General features: G+C 41.8%; 1 protein-coding gene across 1 annotated transcript in view; it reads right to left on the bottom strand.

Annotated features, from left to right (window-relative positions):
* Nucleotides 1-908: 908 nt before the first annotated feature.
* The window catches only part of LOC139158808 (vomeronasal type-2 receptor 26-like), a 31,131-nt gene continuing 11,853 nt past the window's right edge, over nucleotides 909-20,186 (bottom strand). Inside the window, exons 4-8 of the mRNA XM_070736144.1 lie at nucleotides 19,628-19,895; nucleotides 14,998-15,771; nucleotides 6,187-6,399; nucleotides 3,072-3,198; nucleotides 909-1,813 (exon numbers count right to left, since the gene is read on the bottom strand). Coding sequence (XP_070592245.1) covers nucleotides 909-1,813; nucleotides 3,072-3,198; nucleotides 6,187-6,399; nucleotides 14,998-15,771; nucleotides 19,628-19,895 — 2,287 coding nt within the window. The remainder of the gene's footprint in view (nucleotides 1,814-3,071; nucleotides 3,199-6,186; nucleotides 6,400-14,997; nucleotides 15,772-19,627; nucleotides 19,896-20,186) is intronic.

Genomic DNA, 20,186 nt, shown 5'->3' with positions numbered 1-20,186 from the left:
ACCCCTCTCCGTAGACTCTGGGCGGCTCACAATACAATAAAACAGTTCATGGCAAATCCAATAATTTACAATTTAAAGTATTTAAAAAAACCCATTATTAAGCAGACATACATACAAACATACCATACATAAATTATATAGGCCCAAGGGAAATATCTCAGTTCCCCCAGGCCTGACGACAAAGGTGGGTGTTGAGGAGTTTACGAAAGGCAAGGAGGGTAGGGGCAGTTCTAATCTCTGGGGGGAGCTGGTTCCAGAGAGTCGGGGCCGCCACAGAGAAGGCTCTTCCTCTGGGGCTCGCCAACCGACATTGTTTAGTTGATGGGACCCGGTGAAGGCCCACTCGGAGATATTCTGGTCCGATTTCATGAAGGGATTAATAGGTCATAACCAACACTTTGAATTGTGACCGGAAACTGATTGGCAACCAATGCAGACTGCGGAGTGTTGGTGTAACATGGGCATACCTGGGGAAGCCCATGACTGCTCTCACAGCTGCATTCTGCACGATCTGAAGTTTCCGAACACTTTTCAAAGGTAGCCCCATGTAGAGAGCATTACAGTAGTCGAACCTCGAGGTGATGAGGGCATGAGTGACTGTGAGCAGTGAGCCCCGGTCCAAATATGGCCGCAACTGGTGCACCAGGAGAACCTGGGCAAACGCCCCCCTTGCCACAGCTGAAAGATGTTTCTCTAATGTGAGCTGTGGATTGAGGAAGACGCCCAAGTTGCGGACCCTCTCCGAGGGGGTCAATAATCCCCCCAGGGTGATGGACGGACAGATGGAATTGTCCTTGGGAGGCAAAACCCACAGCCACTCCGTCTTATCAGGCTTGAGCTTGCATGCATGTCCAGTAATAATTGTAATGGAAAATTAAATGATATGAGCCTAAAAAACAATTTCACTATCATTTCTTTTCCTTAATCATGAGATGTTCCTTTGTGTTTAGATCTGGTCTCAGGATGATAATATAGCACTTGGGGAAGAAGATGCAGGCCAGAAGACCAGCACTGGAGGCCAAGATAGAAAAGATCTGCACAACCACCATGTATTTCCCCTTGGTGCTCAGGTAAGTGGGTATAAAAGTTACCCAGACACTGCAGAAGACCAACATGCTGAAGGTGATCAGTTTGGCTTCATTGAAGGCCCCAGGGAGATTCTTGGCCAGGAAAGCCACTGTGAAGCAGATGATAGCTAGGAAGCCCATGTAGCTGAGGGTGATGTAGAACATGACATCAGAACCCTCATTACATTGCAGGATGATCACTCTAGGCTGAGAGTGTGGGTCAGAGTCAGGGAATGGGGGGAAAACTCCAAGCCAGATGGAGCAGATGAAAGTTTGGACAGCAGAACAAGAAAGGATTATGGAGGTGGCCAAGCTCTTCCCCAACCATCTCTTCACTTGGTTTCCTGGTTTTGTTGCAAGGAAGACCAGCACAACCATGATTGTTTTGGCCAGCACAGAAGACACAGCTATTGAGAAGACGATGCTGAATACTGTTTGTCGGAGAAGACAAGTGGCTTTCCTTGGCTGTCCAATGAAAAGAAATGAGGACAAAAAGGAAAGAAGAAGGGAGACCAGGAGGATGTAGGACAGGTCCCGGTTGTTGGCTTTAACAATGGGAGTTTCTAGGTATTTAATGAATATGATTAAAACAAGCCCCGTGGTTAAGAACAGGAGTAGGGAAAAAGAGACCAGGATGATCCCCAGATATTCTTCATAAGACAGGAAGGTTATTCTTTTGGGGATACATTGGATTCTGTTCTCGGTTGGATGTTCATCATCTGGGCATTTGGTGCATTTTTCACTATCTGAGAAAACAAAAATAACAAGAGGTTTTTTAAAACTTTCATCTTTCAATAAAGACTTCTTTCGAAATATTTATTTATGTATGTATTTATTTATTTATTTATTTGTTTGTTTGTTTGTTTGTTTGTTTGTTTATTTATTTATTTATTTGTTTGTTTGTTTGTTTGTTTGTTTGTTTATTTATTTATTTATTTATTTATTTATTTATTTATTTATTTATTTATTTATTTATTTATTTATTTATTTATTTATTTATTTATTTGTTTGTTTGTTTGTTTGTTTGTTTGTTTGTTTGTTTGTTTATTTATTTATTTATTTATTTATTTATTTATTTATTTATTGGATTTGTATGCCGCCCCTCTCTGGAGACTCGGGGCGGCTAACAGCAACAATAAAGCAGTGTACAATAGTAGTCTGATGTTAAAAACAATTAAAAACCCATTAATATAAAAAACCAAACATACATACATACCATGCATAGAATTGCAAAGGCCTAGGGGGAAGAGGATCTCAATTCATCCATGCCTGACGGCAGAGGTGGGTTTTAAGCAGCTTACGAAAGGCAAGGAGGATGGGGGCAATTCTAATCTCTGGGGGGAGTTGGTTCCAGAGGGCCAGGGCCGCCACAGAGAAGGCTCTTCCCCTGGGTCCTGCCAAGCGACATTCTTTAGTTGACGGGACCCGGAGAAGATCCACTCTGTGGGACCTAACTGGTCGCTGGGATTCGTGCAGCAGAAGGCGGTCCCTGAGATAATCTGGTCCGGTGCCATGAAGGGCTTTATAGGTCATAACCAACACTTTGAATTGTGATCGGAAACTGATCGGCAACCAATGCAGACTGCGGTGTGTTGGTGTAACATGGGCATATTTGGGAAAGCCCATGATTGCTCTCGCAGCTGCATTCTGAAGTTATATATGTAATATTTGTATCTATTTTTTTGTTGATTTACAGTAGGTGTGCAAAACCCATTCACCTGAAACCATTGCTTAAATTTGTGAGTTCCTAAGAGCGGTAAATATGGAGAGACATTCCCAAACTAACAAATTGAAGAGATAGCATTGCCCAATCCATCATATCCCTTTCTCTTTTCCTATCTTATCTTTTAAGATCTTTTCATTATTCCTCCTCTTATGTAAGAAACTGAGCATAATGAAATTAACAAACAAGGGTAAAAAGTTCAAGCTTAGAACATCTATTAACAACACATTGATTAAAATACTCAAGATGGATGTAGTAAACTTTCTTGTGGTGTAACCCACCTTCCTGAGTGGAGATAGTCCCCTCTGGACAAGGAATACAGTCGTAGCAGCAAACTGGCTCTCCTTCCCGAGTCCGCTTGAAAAATCCAGGAGGACAATTTTCTACACATTTGGACTGAGGCAAAGACTAAGATGAAAAATAGGAACAACATAGAAAATATGTTAGGGGTCACCATCCATGATATAGATATGAACATTAGGCAAGTAGTTTTATGGCTTCTCTTCTTTGTGTATAGAAATAACTAGCACATCGAGATGTATTGTAATGGAGGCAAGAGAGAAAGAATAAATAAAACATTATGGTATGAACCATTAAAATAGGGTGGGCTGGATCTTTCAAATATTAGAAATTGTTGGGTAACTAATCAATTAAAGGTTGTCCCTGATTTTATAGCAGTAACTAGAGATTTAATATAGAGGGATATAGAGTTTATTTTATTTCATTTATTTGATTACATTTGTTTGATGTCCAACTCCCAAAGGACTCTGGGCGGCTTAACAACAAAGTAAAACATTAAAAACATTTCCAATATTAAACCAATTTTAGAAACCCATATGTATCACCAGATCTCTCTGATTACAACCATAAAATCAATGGACCCAGGCCTATCGGAACAGCCAGATCTTAACTGCTTTTTGGAAGGCCAATAGGGTGGGGGCAGTCCAGGCCTGTGGAGGTAATATGTTCCAGAGAGCTGGGGCAGCCACAGAGAAGGGCCTCCCTCATGGTCCTGCCAGCTGACACTGCTTAGCCAACAGGAATGCTCTGGGATCTTACTAGTCATTGGGAGTTGGTTGGCAGATTGATTAAACTGATTGATTATTAGACTGATTGATTATTGATATTATTTGGTTGATTATTGATATTGAATTAATTAAGTCCATTGAATTTTGATATTAATTAATTGATATTATTGGTATTGATATTAATAAATTGATCTCATGAATTATTGTTAGAAACATAGAAACATAGAAGACTGACGACAGAAAAAGACCTCATGGTCCTTTAACACATTTAAATGTTTTGATCATGTCCCCCCATTTTCCTTCTGTCCTCTACACTATACAGATTGAGTTCATTAAGTCTTTCCTGATAAGTTTTATGCTTAAGACCTTCCACCAATTTGGTAGCCCGTCTTTGGACCCGTTCAGTTTTGTCAATATCTTTTTGTATGTGAGATCTCCAGAACTGACCACAGTATTCCAAATGTGGTCTCACCAGCGCTCTATATAAGGGGATCACAATCTCCCTCTTCCTGCTTGTTATACCTCTAGCTATGCAGCCAAGCATCCTACTTGCTTTTCCTCCTGCCCGACCACACTCCTCACCCATTTTGAGACTCTCAGAAATCACTACCCCTAAATCCTTCTCTTCTGAAGTTTTTGCTAACACAGAACTGCCAATGCAATACTCAGATTGAGGATTCCTTTTCAGCAAGTGCATTATTTTACATTTAGTATTGTTACTAAAGTTTGATCTTTTGTCAACCACTATTTGATTATTAACCATGCCAAACAAAAAGTAAAAAAACCTCTGCAATCAAACAACCCCCAAATGGAAGATACCTCTACCAAAGATGATATATGCTGCAAATGTAACTAAACCACCAAAGAGAATGAAGAATGCAAAAAATGCCACATGTGCTCAAATTATGTCCACAACAGCTGCCTGGAAATAAACAGAAATGTAGCCAATTTCCTACAAAAAACTCCCAGATTTCTTTATTTCTGTCCATCATGTCTACCTATACTGGATAATCTAATTTCCATGTCTGATAGATTCCAAACCTTGGAAACAACCATAACATCACACACACACACACACAATACATAGATTCCATGGAAGCATGCATAGAAGCATCTTCACATCTTTGGATAAAAAAAATTACAGCACAGACAAATGGAAATTCAAATGCTCAAAATCATATTCCAATACAACAATCACTACCTCACTCAATAGCTCAACAATCACTACCTCAACCACAAACACAAGCACAGCAACCACAGAAAACAATACCTCAACAATTTACTAACCATCCAAACAATATATCCTTACTCATCAGACACCCTTGAACAGGAACAAAAACATAATAATGCTATTCTATGTGAGATTGAAGTCATAAATGAACCAGATATAAATCAGGCTTGCAATATTATTGCAACAAAATTCCCAATGAATAAATCATTGAAGTTTCAAGAGATGGCCCTGAGTTTAAATATAGAGACAGTTCAGTAGCCCCACAATTCTGTAGAGGTATTTGCAAAAATGAACTCGGCAAACAAAAATTAATTTACGCTATAAACTCTATTAACCGAAATGACTCCAACCCCCCAAAAAACCCTTCGCTCAAGGCCTGACCTATCCATACTTCAATGAATCCAATCCTGCTAACTCTGAGCAGATCTCAAAAAACATCAAGACCAAGGATAAACTGACCTGTACATCAACTACCGCAATGGCTGCATCAAAATTAAGACCCGTATTCCACCATTACCCAAAGTTTATTTATATATTTATTTATTGTTAGAGTTGAAAGGGACCATGAAGGCCATCGACATCAACCCCCTGCCCAAGCAAGAACCCTATAGTACACCAGTCAAGTGGCCATTCAATCTTCTCTTAAAAATGTCCAGAGTGCTGGAGTTCACAATGTCCGCTGGTAGGTTGTTCCACTGGTTGATCGCTCTGACCGTCAGGAAGTTCCTCCTTATCTCCATGTGGAATCTCTCCTTGGTCAGCTTCCAGCCGTTGTTCCTCGTCAGGCCCTCTGGTGCCCTGAAGAATAAAGTGATCCCCTCCACTCTGTGACATCCCCTCGTATACTTGTAGAGTGCTATCATGTCCGCTCTGGCCCTCCTTTTCTCTAGCTTATCCATGCCCAGTTCCCTCAGTCTCTCTTCGTAAGTCTTGGTTTCCAATCCCTTAATCATCTTGGTTGCTCTTTTTTGCACCTTCTCCTGAGTTTCAATGTCTCTTTTGAAGTGTGGTGACCAGAACTGAATACAGTACTCCAGGTGTGGTCGGACCAGGGCGCAGTAGAGTGTCGGCCAGAAGTCCTGAGAAAAGAAATAGATGCTTCCAGTTTGGCTTTGAGCCTGACCATATTTTCCCTACCTTGTTGAGCAGCTTAAGGCGTGATAGAACATCTTGGTTGATAGTAAGTCTCTGTGTTTCAAAATTCCCCAGTTGCTCTTTGGTAGGATTCCCATTAGAGAGAAACATCCAGCTCACAATGTCCAGATCTGCAGTTATAGCTCCATTTTCATCCAAGTACAGTTTCAGCAGGGAAAGATTGACCAATTCATTCTTCTTCAGAAAGGGGTGGAACTAGAATGGATACATTCAGGAATATCAAAATTAGAAACTATGATTTTTTAAAAACCCATGTGGTCTTTTCACATTTGCATCCTTCTTTTAGAGTTGACACATTTGCAAATATTCTTGGTTCAGCAAAATTTCTGCCATTGTATGTTGAGAAAATACCTACTGACACAAAATTATTAACAAAATGAAGAAATATCCCAGATAAGTCACAAATAAATTGAAATAAGCAAAGAAATTATCCATAAATTCTTGAGATTGGAGATTGCCAAAAAGTCAGGAAGAAAGGTGACAGGCTAATCTTCTTACAGATAGACGAGAGGGAAGCAAGACAGCATAGAGACATAGAAGACTGACGGCAGAAAAAGACCTCATGGTCCATCTAGTCTGCCCTTATACTATTTCCTGTATTTCATCTTACAATGGATATATGTTTATCCCAGGCATGTTTAAATTCAGTTACTCTGGATTTACCAACCACCTCTGCTGGAAGTTTGTTCCAAGGATCTACTACTCTTTCAGTAAAATAATATTTTCTCATGTTGCCTTTGATCTTTCCCCCAACTAACTTCAGATTGTGTCCCCTTTGAAGTAGACCCAGAGACAGGGTTTGAGCAATCGGTACTTTTATTCAGCTCAGAGAATAAGTGACAGCTCAGCAAGGTAAAGTGACGATTCAGCGAGTACCGACTGGCTCTGCAGGGAGAAGCCGCTTCTTTTATACTTTTGCGGTTCCCGCCAAAGCGAGAGCCGGCCGCGTCTGAGCCAATCAGGAGCGACTTCCTGCTTGGGCTCAGACAGCGCTGGAAAAGAGGAACAAACTATTTACAGCGTTACAAGGTAGCCATTTCAGGATACAACACCCCTCCCCTCATAGTTGGACCCATCCATCAAGAAAGCCACGTGACGAAGTCGTCCAATCGGTGAGGCCTTCGAGACTCTCGCGCTGACCTGCGCAGTCCATTTTCTCCTTCGCCACTGACTGTGGAGGATGGCTCGCCGCTGTTCTCCCGGTGCGGCGGACTAGGCCTGGCGGGCCCAACGAAGGCCTCGGAGGACGAGGATGGCTCGGCGTCGCTGGATGGTTCCCCCTGGCCCGATAAGTCTCTCTGCGTGTTTCTTAGTTCGGGCAATGTATAAAAGTCTGTTGAGGGGGGAGAGTCCGAGTCAGCGGGTTGTTGTGATTGGTTTTCAGTTCGTTTCCGAATGTGGTCTATGTGTCGTTTCCACAAACGACCATCCTCCAGTTTAACAATATAAGTCTTGGGTGCATTTTGCTTAACAATAATTCCCTTCATCCAGTTTACATTTCCATCAAAGCATTTTACATATACATTTTGACCCAAATACATTTCTCTTTCTGGTTTTATGCACATTTGGTTATTATTCAAACAGAACCTTGGGTTTAACCTGTCTAGTGGTGACCTCAACTTTCTCCCCATCAATAACTCTGCAGGGCTTACATGTGTGTGCGAGTTAGGGGTAATGTGCTGGGTTAATAAGAATTGGTCCAAGTTCTGTTGCACATCTCCAGGGCCTGACCTGTGCAATGCCTCTTTAGCCACCCTTACGTAACGTTCTGCCAACCCGTTAGCCCAGGGCGAGTAAGGCGAGATGAGGGCATGTCTGACCCCCAGGCCATCTAGGAATAATTCGAATTGCCTGGCTGTTAGTTGTGGTCCATTGTCAGACACCAATAGATCAGGGCAACCATGGGATGCAAACAGTCTGCTCAATACCTTGATAGTGGCACTTGTGGTTATGTTGTTCATTGCTATTATTTCCAACCATTTGGAGAAAGCATCAACCACTATTAGGAAATACTGAGACCCCACTGGGCCAGCAAAATCAATGTGGATCCTAGACCAAGGGCCAGCAGGCTGTTCCCACTCAGCCGGAGTTGTTTTGGGGGGATTGGGCCTAGACTCTTGGCACGGGTCACACTTTGAAACCCAACTTTCAATATCAGCATCAAGCCCTGGCCACCATAAATGCCCCCTTGCTAGGCTCTTCATCCTGACAATCCCAGGATGGCCCACGTGTAACATTCTGAGTACCTTTTCCCTTAGGCGTTTGGGGATGATCACTCTATCCCCCCACAGCAAACAACCTTTTACATATGACAATTCAAGCCTTTTGTTCTTAAAATCACACAATTCAGGTTTAACAATATCATTTTGCCATCCCTTTAGAACACAGTTCACTACTTGTTTCAGGATTTGGTCTTGCTGCGTGTGTGCAGCTACCTCTTTTGCTGTGGTTAGTGGGTTTTCCTCGAGTTCTATCATTAGCACGTCTGTGGTTGGAACAGGGTCTTCTACCAAGTCTGCTATGGGGCATCTGCTGAGGCCGTCTGCATGATTGATTTCCTTCCCCCCCTTGTGGGTGAGCTCATACTGATACCCAGAGAGGAAAAGGGCCCATCTGATTAGTCTTGGAGACATAAAAGGTGGAGTGGGCTTGTTGGGGGCTAGCAGGCCTAGTAGGGGTTTGTGGTCAGTGACTAGCTCAAAATTTCTTCCAAAAATGTAATTGTGAAACTTCTTTACCCCTGCCACTAATGCCAGAGCCTCCTTGTCTAACTGGCTATAATTTCTCTCTGTGCTGGTCATGGTTCTTGAAAAAAATGCTATTGGGGCCTCTGTCTGATTAGGTAGAACGTGAGCTAGGACTCCTCCTATGCCGTACGGCGAAGCGTCGCACGTGAGCCTAATGGGTAGTGAGGCACTATATTGGACTACTACACTTTTAGAAGTTAGTAAATTTTTTATTTGAGCAAAGGCTTCACGTTCAATTTTCCCCCATGTCCAGCGGGCTTCCTTCTGGAGTAAACGATGGAGAGGCTCTGCTACTGTTGCCTTCTGCTTTAAAAAAACGGAATAAAAATTAAGGAGGCCCAAAAATGCTTGCAACTCACTCTTATCTCGTGGCTCTGGGGCTTCTCTAATTGCTCTCAGCTTCTCAGTTGTGGGGTGGATACCTTCCTTATCTATTTTATATCCTAGGAATTCAATACTGTTAGTTCCCCAGACACATTTATCAGGCTTGATTCGTAACCCTTTGTCCTGTAGCCTCTTAAGTACTTCCCTTATTCTTTTGTTCACTTGTTCCTGGTTTTCCCCTGCAATTAAGATGTCATCAAAATATGGGATGGCCCCATTTACCCCTGACAATAGGCGTTCCATGATGCTCTGGAATATCCCTGGGGCTATGCTCACCCCAAACTGTAACCTCGTGCATTTGAAAGCCCCCCTGTGCGTTACAATTGTTTGAGCGTTTGCTGTTTGTTCATCGACCGGAAGTTGCTGGTAAGCCTGCGCCAGGTCGATCTTTGCGAACCTTTTCCCCTCCCCCAGGGAGTGTAAGAGTTGTTGCACAACCGGAATGGGGTAGGGGTGGTGTTGGAGTGCCTTATTCAGGGTTGATTTGTAATCAGCGCAAACTCTTAAGGAGCCATCTGGCTTCAGGGGTGTCACTATGGGAGTTTCCCATGGCCCCTGTTCCACAGGGACCAAGATACCTTGACTAATGAGTTTGTCCAGCTGTAAGTCTAGCTTGGGGAGAAGCGGGAGGGGAACCCTGCGAGGTTTCAGTCTAACTGGTGGGACCTTGGGGTCAATAGAGAAAGATATGGGGGTTCCCTTATACAATCCTAAGGTGGGGCTGAACACTTCAGGGAACTCTTTCACAAAGTTAGGCATAATATCACAGTTTACATTACACACACCCGAAATTTCAATCCCCAACGGTTCCATCCATGCTAGCCCTAGCAGGGAGTGTTTGGCCCCCGTCACAATAAGCATGGGAAGGGTACATTTGACATTCTTAAATACAATAGGTACATTTGCAGTTCCCAGGACCGAGATTACCCCCCCTTGGAAGTCTCTGATCACCAAAGAGGTTTGAATTAGGTCAGCCTCAGACACATTAGGCATATATAGCTTAAATTTTTCCCAGGGCATGATGGTATATCTCGAACCCGTATCTAGCTCCATTGAGCAAGGCTGGTTATTTAGTAACAACGAGATAACAATTTTAGCCCCCTTTTTGGTTGCCGTGTTATTCACGGAATATTGAGAGTTACCTCTATTGTAGTCTCGGTTAGCGGTGGGGTAATTCCTTTGACCCGAGTTGCGGAACGGTCTCCTTTCTCGCGATTGGGGGGGGTGGTTTTGGGGTCGCTGGTATTGTTGTGTGGCAAAAGTTTCTTCTGGTGCCGTTGCCCTGCATGCGATGGCGATGTGGCCTCTCCGGTTGCAACGGCGGCAAGTGGTGTCGCGGAACGGGCATCGATGGCGCTGGTGATTTCCCCGGCAGCCCGCGCAGGGGGCTGGATGAGTAGCTCTAGGGTGTCTCGGTTGGTCTTGCCGGAGGAGGCAGTCGTCCCCGTTGCTAGTTAGCTGGCCGCGGACGTCTGTTCCCATGGCGCTGGGAGACTCGGCGTCGATTTTGGCAATGGTTTCTCGCCTTCCGTGCTCTTTTAATTCTCTTGCCGCTGCGTCGGCTGCTTCCGCGGTTTGCGCTAATTTGATTACGGTTTGTAGAGTCGGCTCGTCTTCGGTGAGGAGTTTACTTCTCACTGTGTGGTTCTTCATGCCGAAAATCAAGGCGTCGGTGAGGCGAGCTTCCGGATCTTGAAACTTGCATTGAGCGAGTACCGTTCGAAGCCGCGTTGTGAATTGGCTTATCGACTCGGTTTCTCTCTGAGCCATCATGTGAAATTGATGCCGGTAAACCACGGCTGGTCTGGTTGGTTTAAAATGGCTCGCTAGTTTCTGTTGAAGGACGTCCCACGCTGTGGCTCTTGCTTGTTCTGGTTCGGTGAGAGTTTGGGCAAGTCTACGGATCTCTGCGCCGCAGTAGTTTAGAAAAATAGCCCGTCTGCGATCGGCTCCGGCGTCCTGCATTCCCGCCGCCTCGAGGAATATCTCGAAGGTGGCCATGTACTCGTCCCAAGTCATTTTCTCGGCATCGAAAAGTTCTGGAGCCTGGCCGATCTGGATTTTGTCCATGTTGCACGCGAAGTTCTTCCGTTCGTTCGTCGCCAGTGAAGTAGACCCAGAGACAGGGTTTGAGCAATCGGTACTTTTATTCAGCTCAGAGAATAAGTGACAGCTCAGCAAGGTAAAGTGACGATTCAGCGAGTACCGACTGGCTCTGCAGGGAGAAGCCGCTTCTTTTATACTTTTGCGGTTCCCGCCAAAGCGAGAGCCGGCCGCGTCTGAGCCAATCAGGAGCGACTTCCTGCTTGGGCTCAGACAGCGCTGGAAAAGAGGAACAAACTATTTACAGCGTTACAAGGTAGCCATTTCAGGATACAACACCCTTGTTCTTGTGTTCACTTTCCTATTAAAAACACTTCCCTCCTGAACCTTATTTAACCCTTTAACATATTTAAATGTTTCGATCATGTCCCCCCTTTTCCTTCTGTCCTCCAGACTATACAGATTGAGTTCATGAAGTCTTTCCTGATACGTTTTAGGCTTAAGACCTTCCACCATTCTTGTAGCCCGTCTTTGGACCCGTTCAATTTTGTCAATATCTTTTTGTAGGTGAGGTCTCCAGAATTAACACAGTACTCCAAATGTGGTCTCACCAGCGCTCTATATAAGGGGATCACAATCTCCCTCTTCCTGCTTGTTATACCTCTATGATCTAATATTTCTTTATTGTAAGACTACATTAACAAATCTGAGAGTCTGGAAGTACAAACCCAAAAAAAAATATGGATGATACTGTCAGAGATCATTTTCCCTTTTGATTATGTGGCAGTGGACTCCTTTCTTCTCATTTAATCATTTCTGCATGGCATCTCTTTCCCTGTCCCATCTCCCAATGTCATTCTGACATTCATCATGCTTCCTAAATAGATTGTGAAAATGTTTATTTATTTATTGGATTTGTATGCCGCCCCACTCCATAGACTCGGGGCGGCTATCAACAGTAATAAAAAACATCATGTAAATCCAATACTAAAAACAACTAAAAAACCCTTATTATAAAACTAAACATCCATACAAACAAACAAACAAACATACCATGCATAAATTGTAAAGGCCTAGGAGGAAAGCTGGGTTTTAAGGAGCTTACGAAAGGCAAGGAGGGTGGGGGCAATTCTAATCTCTGGGAGGAGTTGATTCCAGAGGGCTGGGGCTGCCACAGAGAAGGCTCTTCCCCTGGGCCCCGCCAAACGACATTGTTTAGTTGACGGGACCCGGAGAAAGCCCACTCTGTGGGACCTAACCGGTCGCTGGGATTCATGCAACAGAAGGCAGTGTCATAGATTCCCTGGTCCAGTACCATGAAGGGTTTTATTGGTGATGACCAACACTTTGAATTGTGACCAGAAACTGACCGGCAACCAATGCAAGATGCGGAGTGTTGGTGTTACATGGGCATTTTTGGGAAAGCCCATGATAGTTCTCGCAGCTGCATTCTGCACGATCTGAAGTTTCCGAACACTTTTCAAAGGTAGCTCCATGTAGATAGCATTAGAGTAGTCAAGCCTCGAGGTGATGAGAGCATGAGTGACTGTGAGCAGTGACTCCCAGTCCAAATAGGGCCGCAACTGGTGCACCAGGCGAACCTGGACAAATGCCCCCCTTGCCACAGCTGAAACATGGTTCTCTAATGTGAGCTGTGGATCGAGGAGGACGCCGAAGTTGCGGACCCTCTCCGAGGGGGTCAATAATTCCCCCCCCTGAGTGATGGATGGACAGATGGAATTGTCCTTGGGAGGCAAAACCCACAGCCACTCCGTCTTATCAGGGTTGAGTTTGAGTCTGTTGACATCCATCCAGGCCCCAACAGCCTCCAGACACTGACACATCACTTCCACTGCTTTGTTGACTGGACATGGGGTGGAGATGTAAAGCTGGGGATATAACCTGAGTATTGTGCAAAGTATTACAAAGTACTTCCTAGTGTGAGGATTAGCAAACCAGTTAAATTAGGGTTACACTGTATGGTAAGTCAAGTGGCTAAAATTGTCTTCAAATTGTACTAAATTAATTTACACCATATATATCACACACAACCCTTCACCGGTACAAGCTGATACAAGGGATGAGCCTGTAGTTTAATGGCTAAGGTCTCTGCCTTAGAAGGCAGAGGCTCCAGGTTCAAATCCCAGTAAGGGTGTGGCTACCTGATGAAGGCAAATAAGCCCGAAATAGATCTATAGTAGTCTCGCTTCCTTTTCATTATCAGCAAAATATGTTACAGACTCTCTCACATGCACACACATGCACGCACACACATATATACTGTACCTAGTACCCCTCAATGTGTGTGTGTGTGTGTGAATGAATAAATGAATACATACATGCATGCATGCATGCATGCATACATACCCAGGCAATGCTGAGTTATTGGTTAGTTTCTCATAAAAATGGGGAGTTATGTGTGCGTGTATGTGTGTGTGTTCCAACATAACACTGGAACTCTTGAGCAATTTCAACCAAACTTGCTACACAGATGACTTACTATCTGGAAACAAATACCCCTAGGTCAGGGGTAGCCAAAGTTGGCTCTTCTATGACTTGTGGACTTCAACTCCTAGAATTCCTGAGCCAATCATGCTAGCTCAGGAATTCTGGGAGTTGAAGTCCAGATCTCATAGAAGATGGTTGCCATAGGTAGTTGTGTGTGTTCCAGCATAACCGTGGAATTCCTTAAGCAATTTTCAATCAATCTTGCTACACAGATTACTTACTGTCCGGAAAAAATAGACTGTGAGGGTAAGAGACCTCTAATACAATTCAGTGTGTGTGTGTGTCTGTCTCTGTGTATAAAAATATAAAGATTTATTTATTTATTTATTTTATTTTATTTTATTTTATTTGACTTCTACGCCACCCAATCTTGAAGGACTTAGGGCGGCAAAAATATAAATATTAATATAAATAATAAAGAAAAATAAATTAAAAAATAAAATAAAAAAATAAAATAAATAAAAATAAAAGTAAAAATAAAAATTAAAATTAAAATTAAAATAAATTAAAATTAAAATTAAAATAAAATAAAATAAAAAATAAAAATAAAAAATAAAATAAAAATAAAAAAAATAAATATAAATATAAAAATAAATATAAAAATAAATATAAAATAAATATAAAAATAAATATAAAATTAAAATATGGTAATGCTGGGTTATTGCTTAGTTTCTCATAAAAATGGGGAGTTATGGAGTTGATGATGGCGTCATTGGACACATGGGGAAAAGAATTAGAGTTACCATACCTGATATGGATATGTGTAAAAATGATCTCAAAATAGTAGTTGATAGCAAACCAAATGTGAATGGGTTATGTGATGCTCATGGAAAGAAGGAAAATGCATCCATGAGAATCTCAGGAATGTCTATGGAGATTCTCAGTCATCCGTGTCATGATTATCCCGAAGGCCCCTTTTTCAAGAGTCAACAAGACTTTTGGGTTTTTCATCTTCAAAAAATAAATCTGTCATTCTACTCTCTCTTTGGAATATTCCCCTCTGAGCAGTTAGATTGGCCAAACCTGTTGGGTTCAGATAGTTCCCCTGCTTCTCCTTTGAACTCCTTCCCAAAAGGAACTAAGATTAGAGGATCCATGTCAGGACCCATACCTGCCACGGCTGCAGATTCGAAGCCCGACGTTTCTCTTTGCCTCCCTTCCTTTTCCTCCAGGATCTGGAGGAATATGCAGTCTTCAAGGTGTGGGCTAGAGTCTTAATAATACTGTAAAAAGAGTGGTCATTTTGGATTCTGTTCCCTGGATGAGGTAATGCTTTCCAGAGGCATCTTCTCCGGCCTTTGACAGAAAATGCGTGCTTTGAAAAAGAACAGTCATGATATCCACTTAAGGGTTCTGCAAGGAGCTTGGATTCAAGCGCATCACGATCTTGCCTTTTCTTTCTCTGATAAACAAAGGTTGAAATGCTACAGACATATTTGAATTCTCTTTTCCTTTCCATATCGAATTCCAAAAAGGTTGAGAGAATCCAGACTTTTCCTTCTATGTGTCCTGACAAACTTTCAAATGTTAAATGAACAGGAATAAAACCATGCATGTAGCCAGCAATTTTTATAAAGTAAATGAAGACATTAGCTTGTCTCCACTTAGATAGGGCAACCCCGAGGGGGCCTGTAGGTATATATTGTGCCAATCGTTGCGATACAATAACACAAATTCCATTCCTGGCAAGCACAGGAGTCAAAGCCCTCATGAAATTCTCTCCCTCTTCTGTGTCTGTAGCAAAGAGGCCGATCAAGATCCATCTGAAATGGAGAAGAATTTGGACAATTGCTGGATAGTGAACTTCTTCTTTGGGTGCCATCCGGTAGAAAAAGGGGAATTGACTTTTGTCGCTCAGAGCCTCTGAAACAGTTGCATAAGTGATCTGGAAAAGCAATGGGGAGTGATTGTTATATGTAGGATCAGGTCAAGTACAAAATATTAGTTCTTAATACCAGTATATAATAATAATAATAATAATAATAATAATAATAATAATAATAATAATAATAACAACAACAACAACAACAACAACAACAAAACAACAACAACAACAACAATAATAATGATGATAATAGTAATAATAATAATAATAATAATAACAACAACAACAACAAAACAACAACAATGATAATAATAATGATAAAAATAGTAATAATAAAATAATAATAATAATAATAATAATAATAATAATAATAATAATAATAATAATAATAATAATAATAATAATAATAATAATATTTCATCTGTTTCTTTACAGAGTCTGCACTTTGCAAAGCCAGAATTGAAAAATCAACAGACGATCCAAAGTGCAGACTCTGTAAAGAAACAGATGAAACAATCGATCACATACTTAGCTGCTGCAAAAAGATCGCACAGACTGAATACAAGCATAGACATGAGGCTGTGGCACAGATGATCCACTGTAACTTGTGCCGGAACTACCATTTACCAGTGGCAAAGAACTGATGGGATCATAAGCCCGAAAAAGTGGTCGAAAATGAGCAAGCAAAACTACTGTGGGACTTCCGACTTCAGACTGACTGAATTCTGAAGCATAACACACCAGACATTGTGATCGTGGAGAAAAAGAGAGTATGGATCATCGACATCGCAATCCCAGGAGACAGCAGAATTGAGGAGAAGCAGCTAGAGAAATTAGTGAAATACGAAGATCTAAAAATCGAGCTGCAACGACTCTGGCATAATCCCATGAAAGTGGTCCCAGTGGTACTTGGCACGCTGGGTGCAGTACCAAAGGATCTCAGTGGACATTTGAAAACCATTGGAATTGACAAAATCTCCATCTGTCAATTGCAAAAGGCCGCTTTACTGGGATCGGCAAACATAATTTGCCACTACATCATGCAGTCCTAGGTGCTTGGAAAGTGCCCGACTGGTGATGAAATATGAAATCCAGCATAGTGATCTCGTTTGTTGTGTTATACTGACATAATAATAATAATAATAATAATAATAATAATAATAATAATAATAATAATAATATATTAGATTTGTATGCCGCCCCTCTCTGAAGACTAGGGGCGGCTCACAACAATAATAAAACAGTGTGGCAATGTAAACAAATCTAATATTGAAAAGGCATCTAAAAACCCACCATTTAAAAACCATGCAATACATGCTTACCATAAATAAAACTATAAAAGCCTGGGGGAGATGTCTCAATTCCCCCATGCCTGGCAATATAGGTGGGTCTTAAGTAGTTTGCAAAAGACAAGGAGGGTGGCGGCAGTTCTGATCTCTGGGGGGAGTTGATTCCAGAGGGCCGGGGCCACCACAGAGAAGGCTCTTCCCCTGGGGCCCGCCAGACGACATTGTTTAGTCAATGGTACCCGGAGAAGGCCAACTCTGTGGGACCTTATCGGCCGCTGGGATTCGTGCGGCAGAAGATGGTTCCAGAGGTATTCTGGTCCGATGCCATGTAGGGCTTTAACAACTTGGTTCTCACCAACCCATCAGAATAGTTTATTATTGAATAGCTAATAGGCAAACATCATGATACAGAATGCAAACCACAAAGTTTTAATAAGTTCTTACATAAAACAGAATAAAAGAAACAAGTTAAATAAAAAAGAATAAAGAATGAAAATCATATTTATTTATTATCCCTACAATCTAATACCATGTTTTCCCCAAAATAAGACCCTGTCTTATCCTTTTTAAACCCTGAAATTACTGCTTTGCCTTATTGCCATCCACTCAAAAGCCTGATTGGGCTTATTATCAGAGGATGTCTTATTTTGTCTTATTATGCAGTTGTCATCTGAACTTTTTTCTTCTAATAAAGGTCCATATAATGTGTAATTCTGAACTATTATTACATATGAAATTGTCTAATGTGCAGCCTAAGATGTTGATCTCTGTCCGAATAGAGTTGGAAGGGACCTTGGAGATCTTCCAGTCCAAAATCCAGTCCAAAATCCTGTCTAGGCAGGAAACCCTACACCTCTTCACAGAAGAAGACCAGGGAAGTCTTAATACCACTCTACTATGCCCTGGTCCGACCACACCTGGACTACTGTATTCAGTTCTAGTCACCACACTTCAAAAGAGACATTGAAACTCTGGAGAAGGTGCAAAAAAGAGCAATCGAGATTATTAAGGGACTGGAAACCAAGACTTACAAAGAGAGACTGAGGGAACTGGGCATGGATAGCCTAGAGAAACGGAGGGCCAGAGCGGACATGATAGCAGTCTACAAGTATACGAGGGGATGTCACAGAGAGGAGGGGATCACTTTATTCTCCAGGGCACCAGAGGGCCGGACGAGGAACAACGGCTGGAAGCTGACCAAGGAGAGATTCAACATGGAGATAAGGAGGAACTTCCTGATGGTCATAGCGATCAACCAATGGAACAACCTACCAGCGGACGTTGTGAACTCCAACACTCTGGACATTTTTAAGAGAAGATTGAACTGCCACTTGACTGGTTGAACTCGATGGCCTTTGTGGTCCCTTTCAACTCTAACAATAAATAAATAAATAAATAAATAAATAAATAAATAAATAAATAAATAAATAAATAAATAAATAAATAAATAAATGAATGAATGAATAGATGGATGGATGGATGGATGGATGGATGGATGGATGGATGGATGGATGGAGGGACGGACGGATGGATGGATAGATAGATAAATAAATGGTTATCTAACATCTTCTTTAAAAACATCCAGTGTTGGAGCATTGACAACTTCTGGAGGAAAGCTGTTCCACTGATTAATTGTTCTAATTATCAGGAAATGTCTCCTTAGTTCTAAAGTGCTTCTCTCCTTGATTAGTTTCCACCCATTGCTCTTTGTCCTATCCTCAGGTGCTTTGGAGAATAGATTGACTCCTTCTTCTTTGTGGCAACCCATTTGATATTGTCTTTCCTCAACAATTGATATCCTCTCTCTCTGGAGCTCTACAAATACAAACTTGTTCATTAAAAGGGATTTGGTTAATTTTTCCATATTTAACCATTGTATCCATCTCGTATCTTGCTCAGATAGATACTATCCTAAGATGTTTAAGCATTCCATGTTTCAATACTTTCTAATTTGGATGACACATTCATCCACTTCAGTGTGCAATAGGAATGGTGTCATGCAAGGATGTCACTTCTTTCATTCTTGTCCCTACAAGAGTGGTGGAAGGTCTTAAGCATAAAACATATCAGGAAAGACTTAATGAACTCAATCTGTATAGTCTGGAGGACAGAAGGAAAAGGGGAGGGGGGACATGATCGAAACATTTAAATATGTTAAAGGGTTAAATAAGGTTCAGGAGGGAAGTGTTTTTAATAGGAAAGTGAACACAAGAACAAGGGGACACAATCTGAAGTTAGTTGGGGGAAAGATCAAAAGCAACATGAGAAAATATTATTTTACTGAAAGAGTAGTAGATCCCTCGAACAAACTTCCAGCAGACGTGGTTGGTAAATCCACAGTAACTGAATTTAAACATGCCTGGGATAAACATATATCCATTGTAAGATAAAATACAGGAAATAGTATAAGGGCAGACTAGATGGACTATGAGGTCTTTTTCTGCTGTCAGTCTTCTATGTTTCTATGTTTCTATTCCCACTGTGGATTCCAGTCCATAATCATGATACATAAAATGGCCATAGCAAAAAACAGCTTTTGAATCAAATGAGAAGATGTGGCTACATCTGTTGTTCTCCTACCACCACCCACCTCACTTTACTAGAAAGAGAAACACACACAAACAAACCTGTGGGACTTTGTAGATGCCTACTAATGTGGACATCTGGATTGAGATCTCACTGTGGGCTGCATCTATAAGAACCAAAAGGTTTTCTTTTTTTCCACAGCTGTAGTTGGGAACGTTGGCTTTTCCAGTAGAGAGAATATCCAGCAAGGCATCTGAAGTGTACAGTGTGCTCAAAGTGTTGTCATAGATGTTGTAGCCCAGTGTGATATTGTGCAGGAGCTTGTGATTCTTGTGGACCACTTGAATGGCATGCATGAATTGATGGGTTCTTAAAAGATGAATAAATAACCAACTGTAAAAAAATGTTTATATCATCATCATCATCATCATCATCATCATCATCATCATTTATTCCTTTGTTTCATCAAACTGTTTTGTTTTGTGTTGGTGAGACCACATTTGGAAAACTGTGTTCAGTTCTGGAGACCTCACCTAGAAAAAGATGTTGACAAAATTGAACGGGTCCAAAGACAGGCTACAAGAATGGTGGAAGGTCTTAAGCATAAAACCTATCAGGAAAGACTTCATGAACTCAATCTGTCTAGTCTGGAGGACAGAA

This window comes from Erythrolamprus reginae, chromosome 2 (genome assembly GCF_031021105.1).
Source record: "Erythrolamprus reginae isolate rEryReg1 chromosome 2, rEryReg1.hap1, whole genome shotgun sequence".
NCBI classification, from domain to species: domain Eukaryota; kingdom Metazoa; phylum Chordata; class Lepidosauria; order Squamata; family Dipsadidae; genus Erythrolamprus; species Erythrolamprus reginae.
This window is presented reverse-complemented; position numbering and strand designations above follow the sequence as displayed.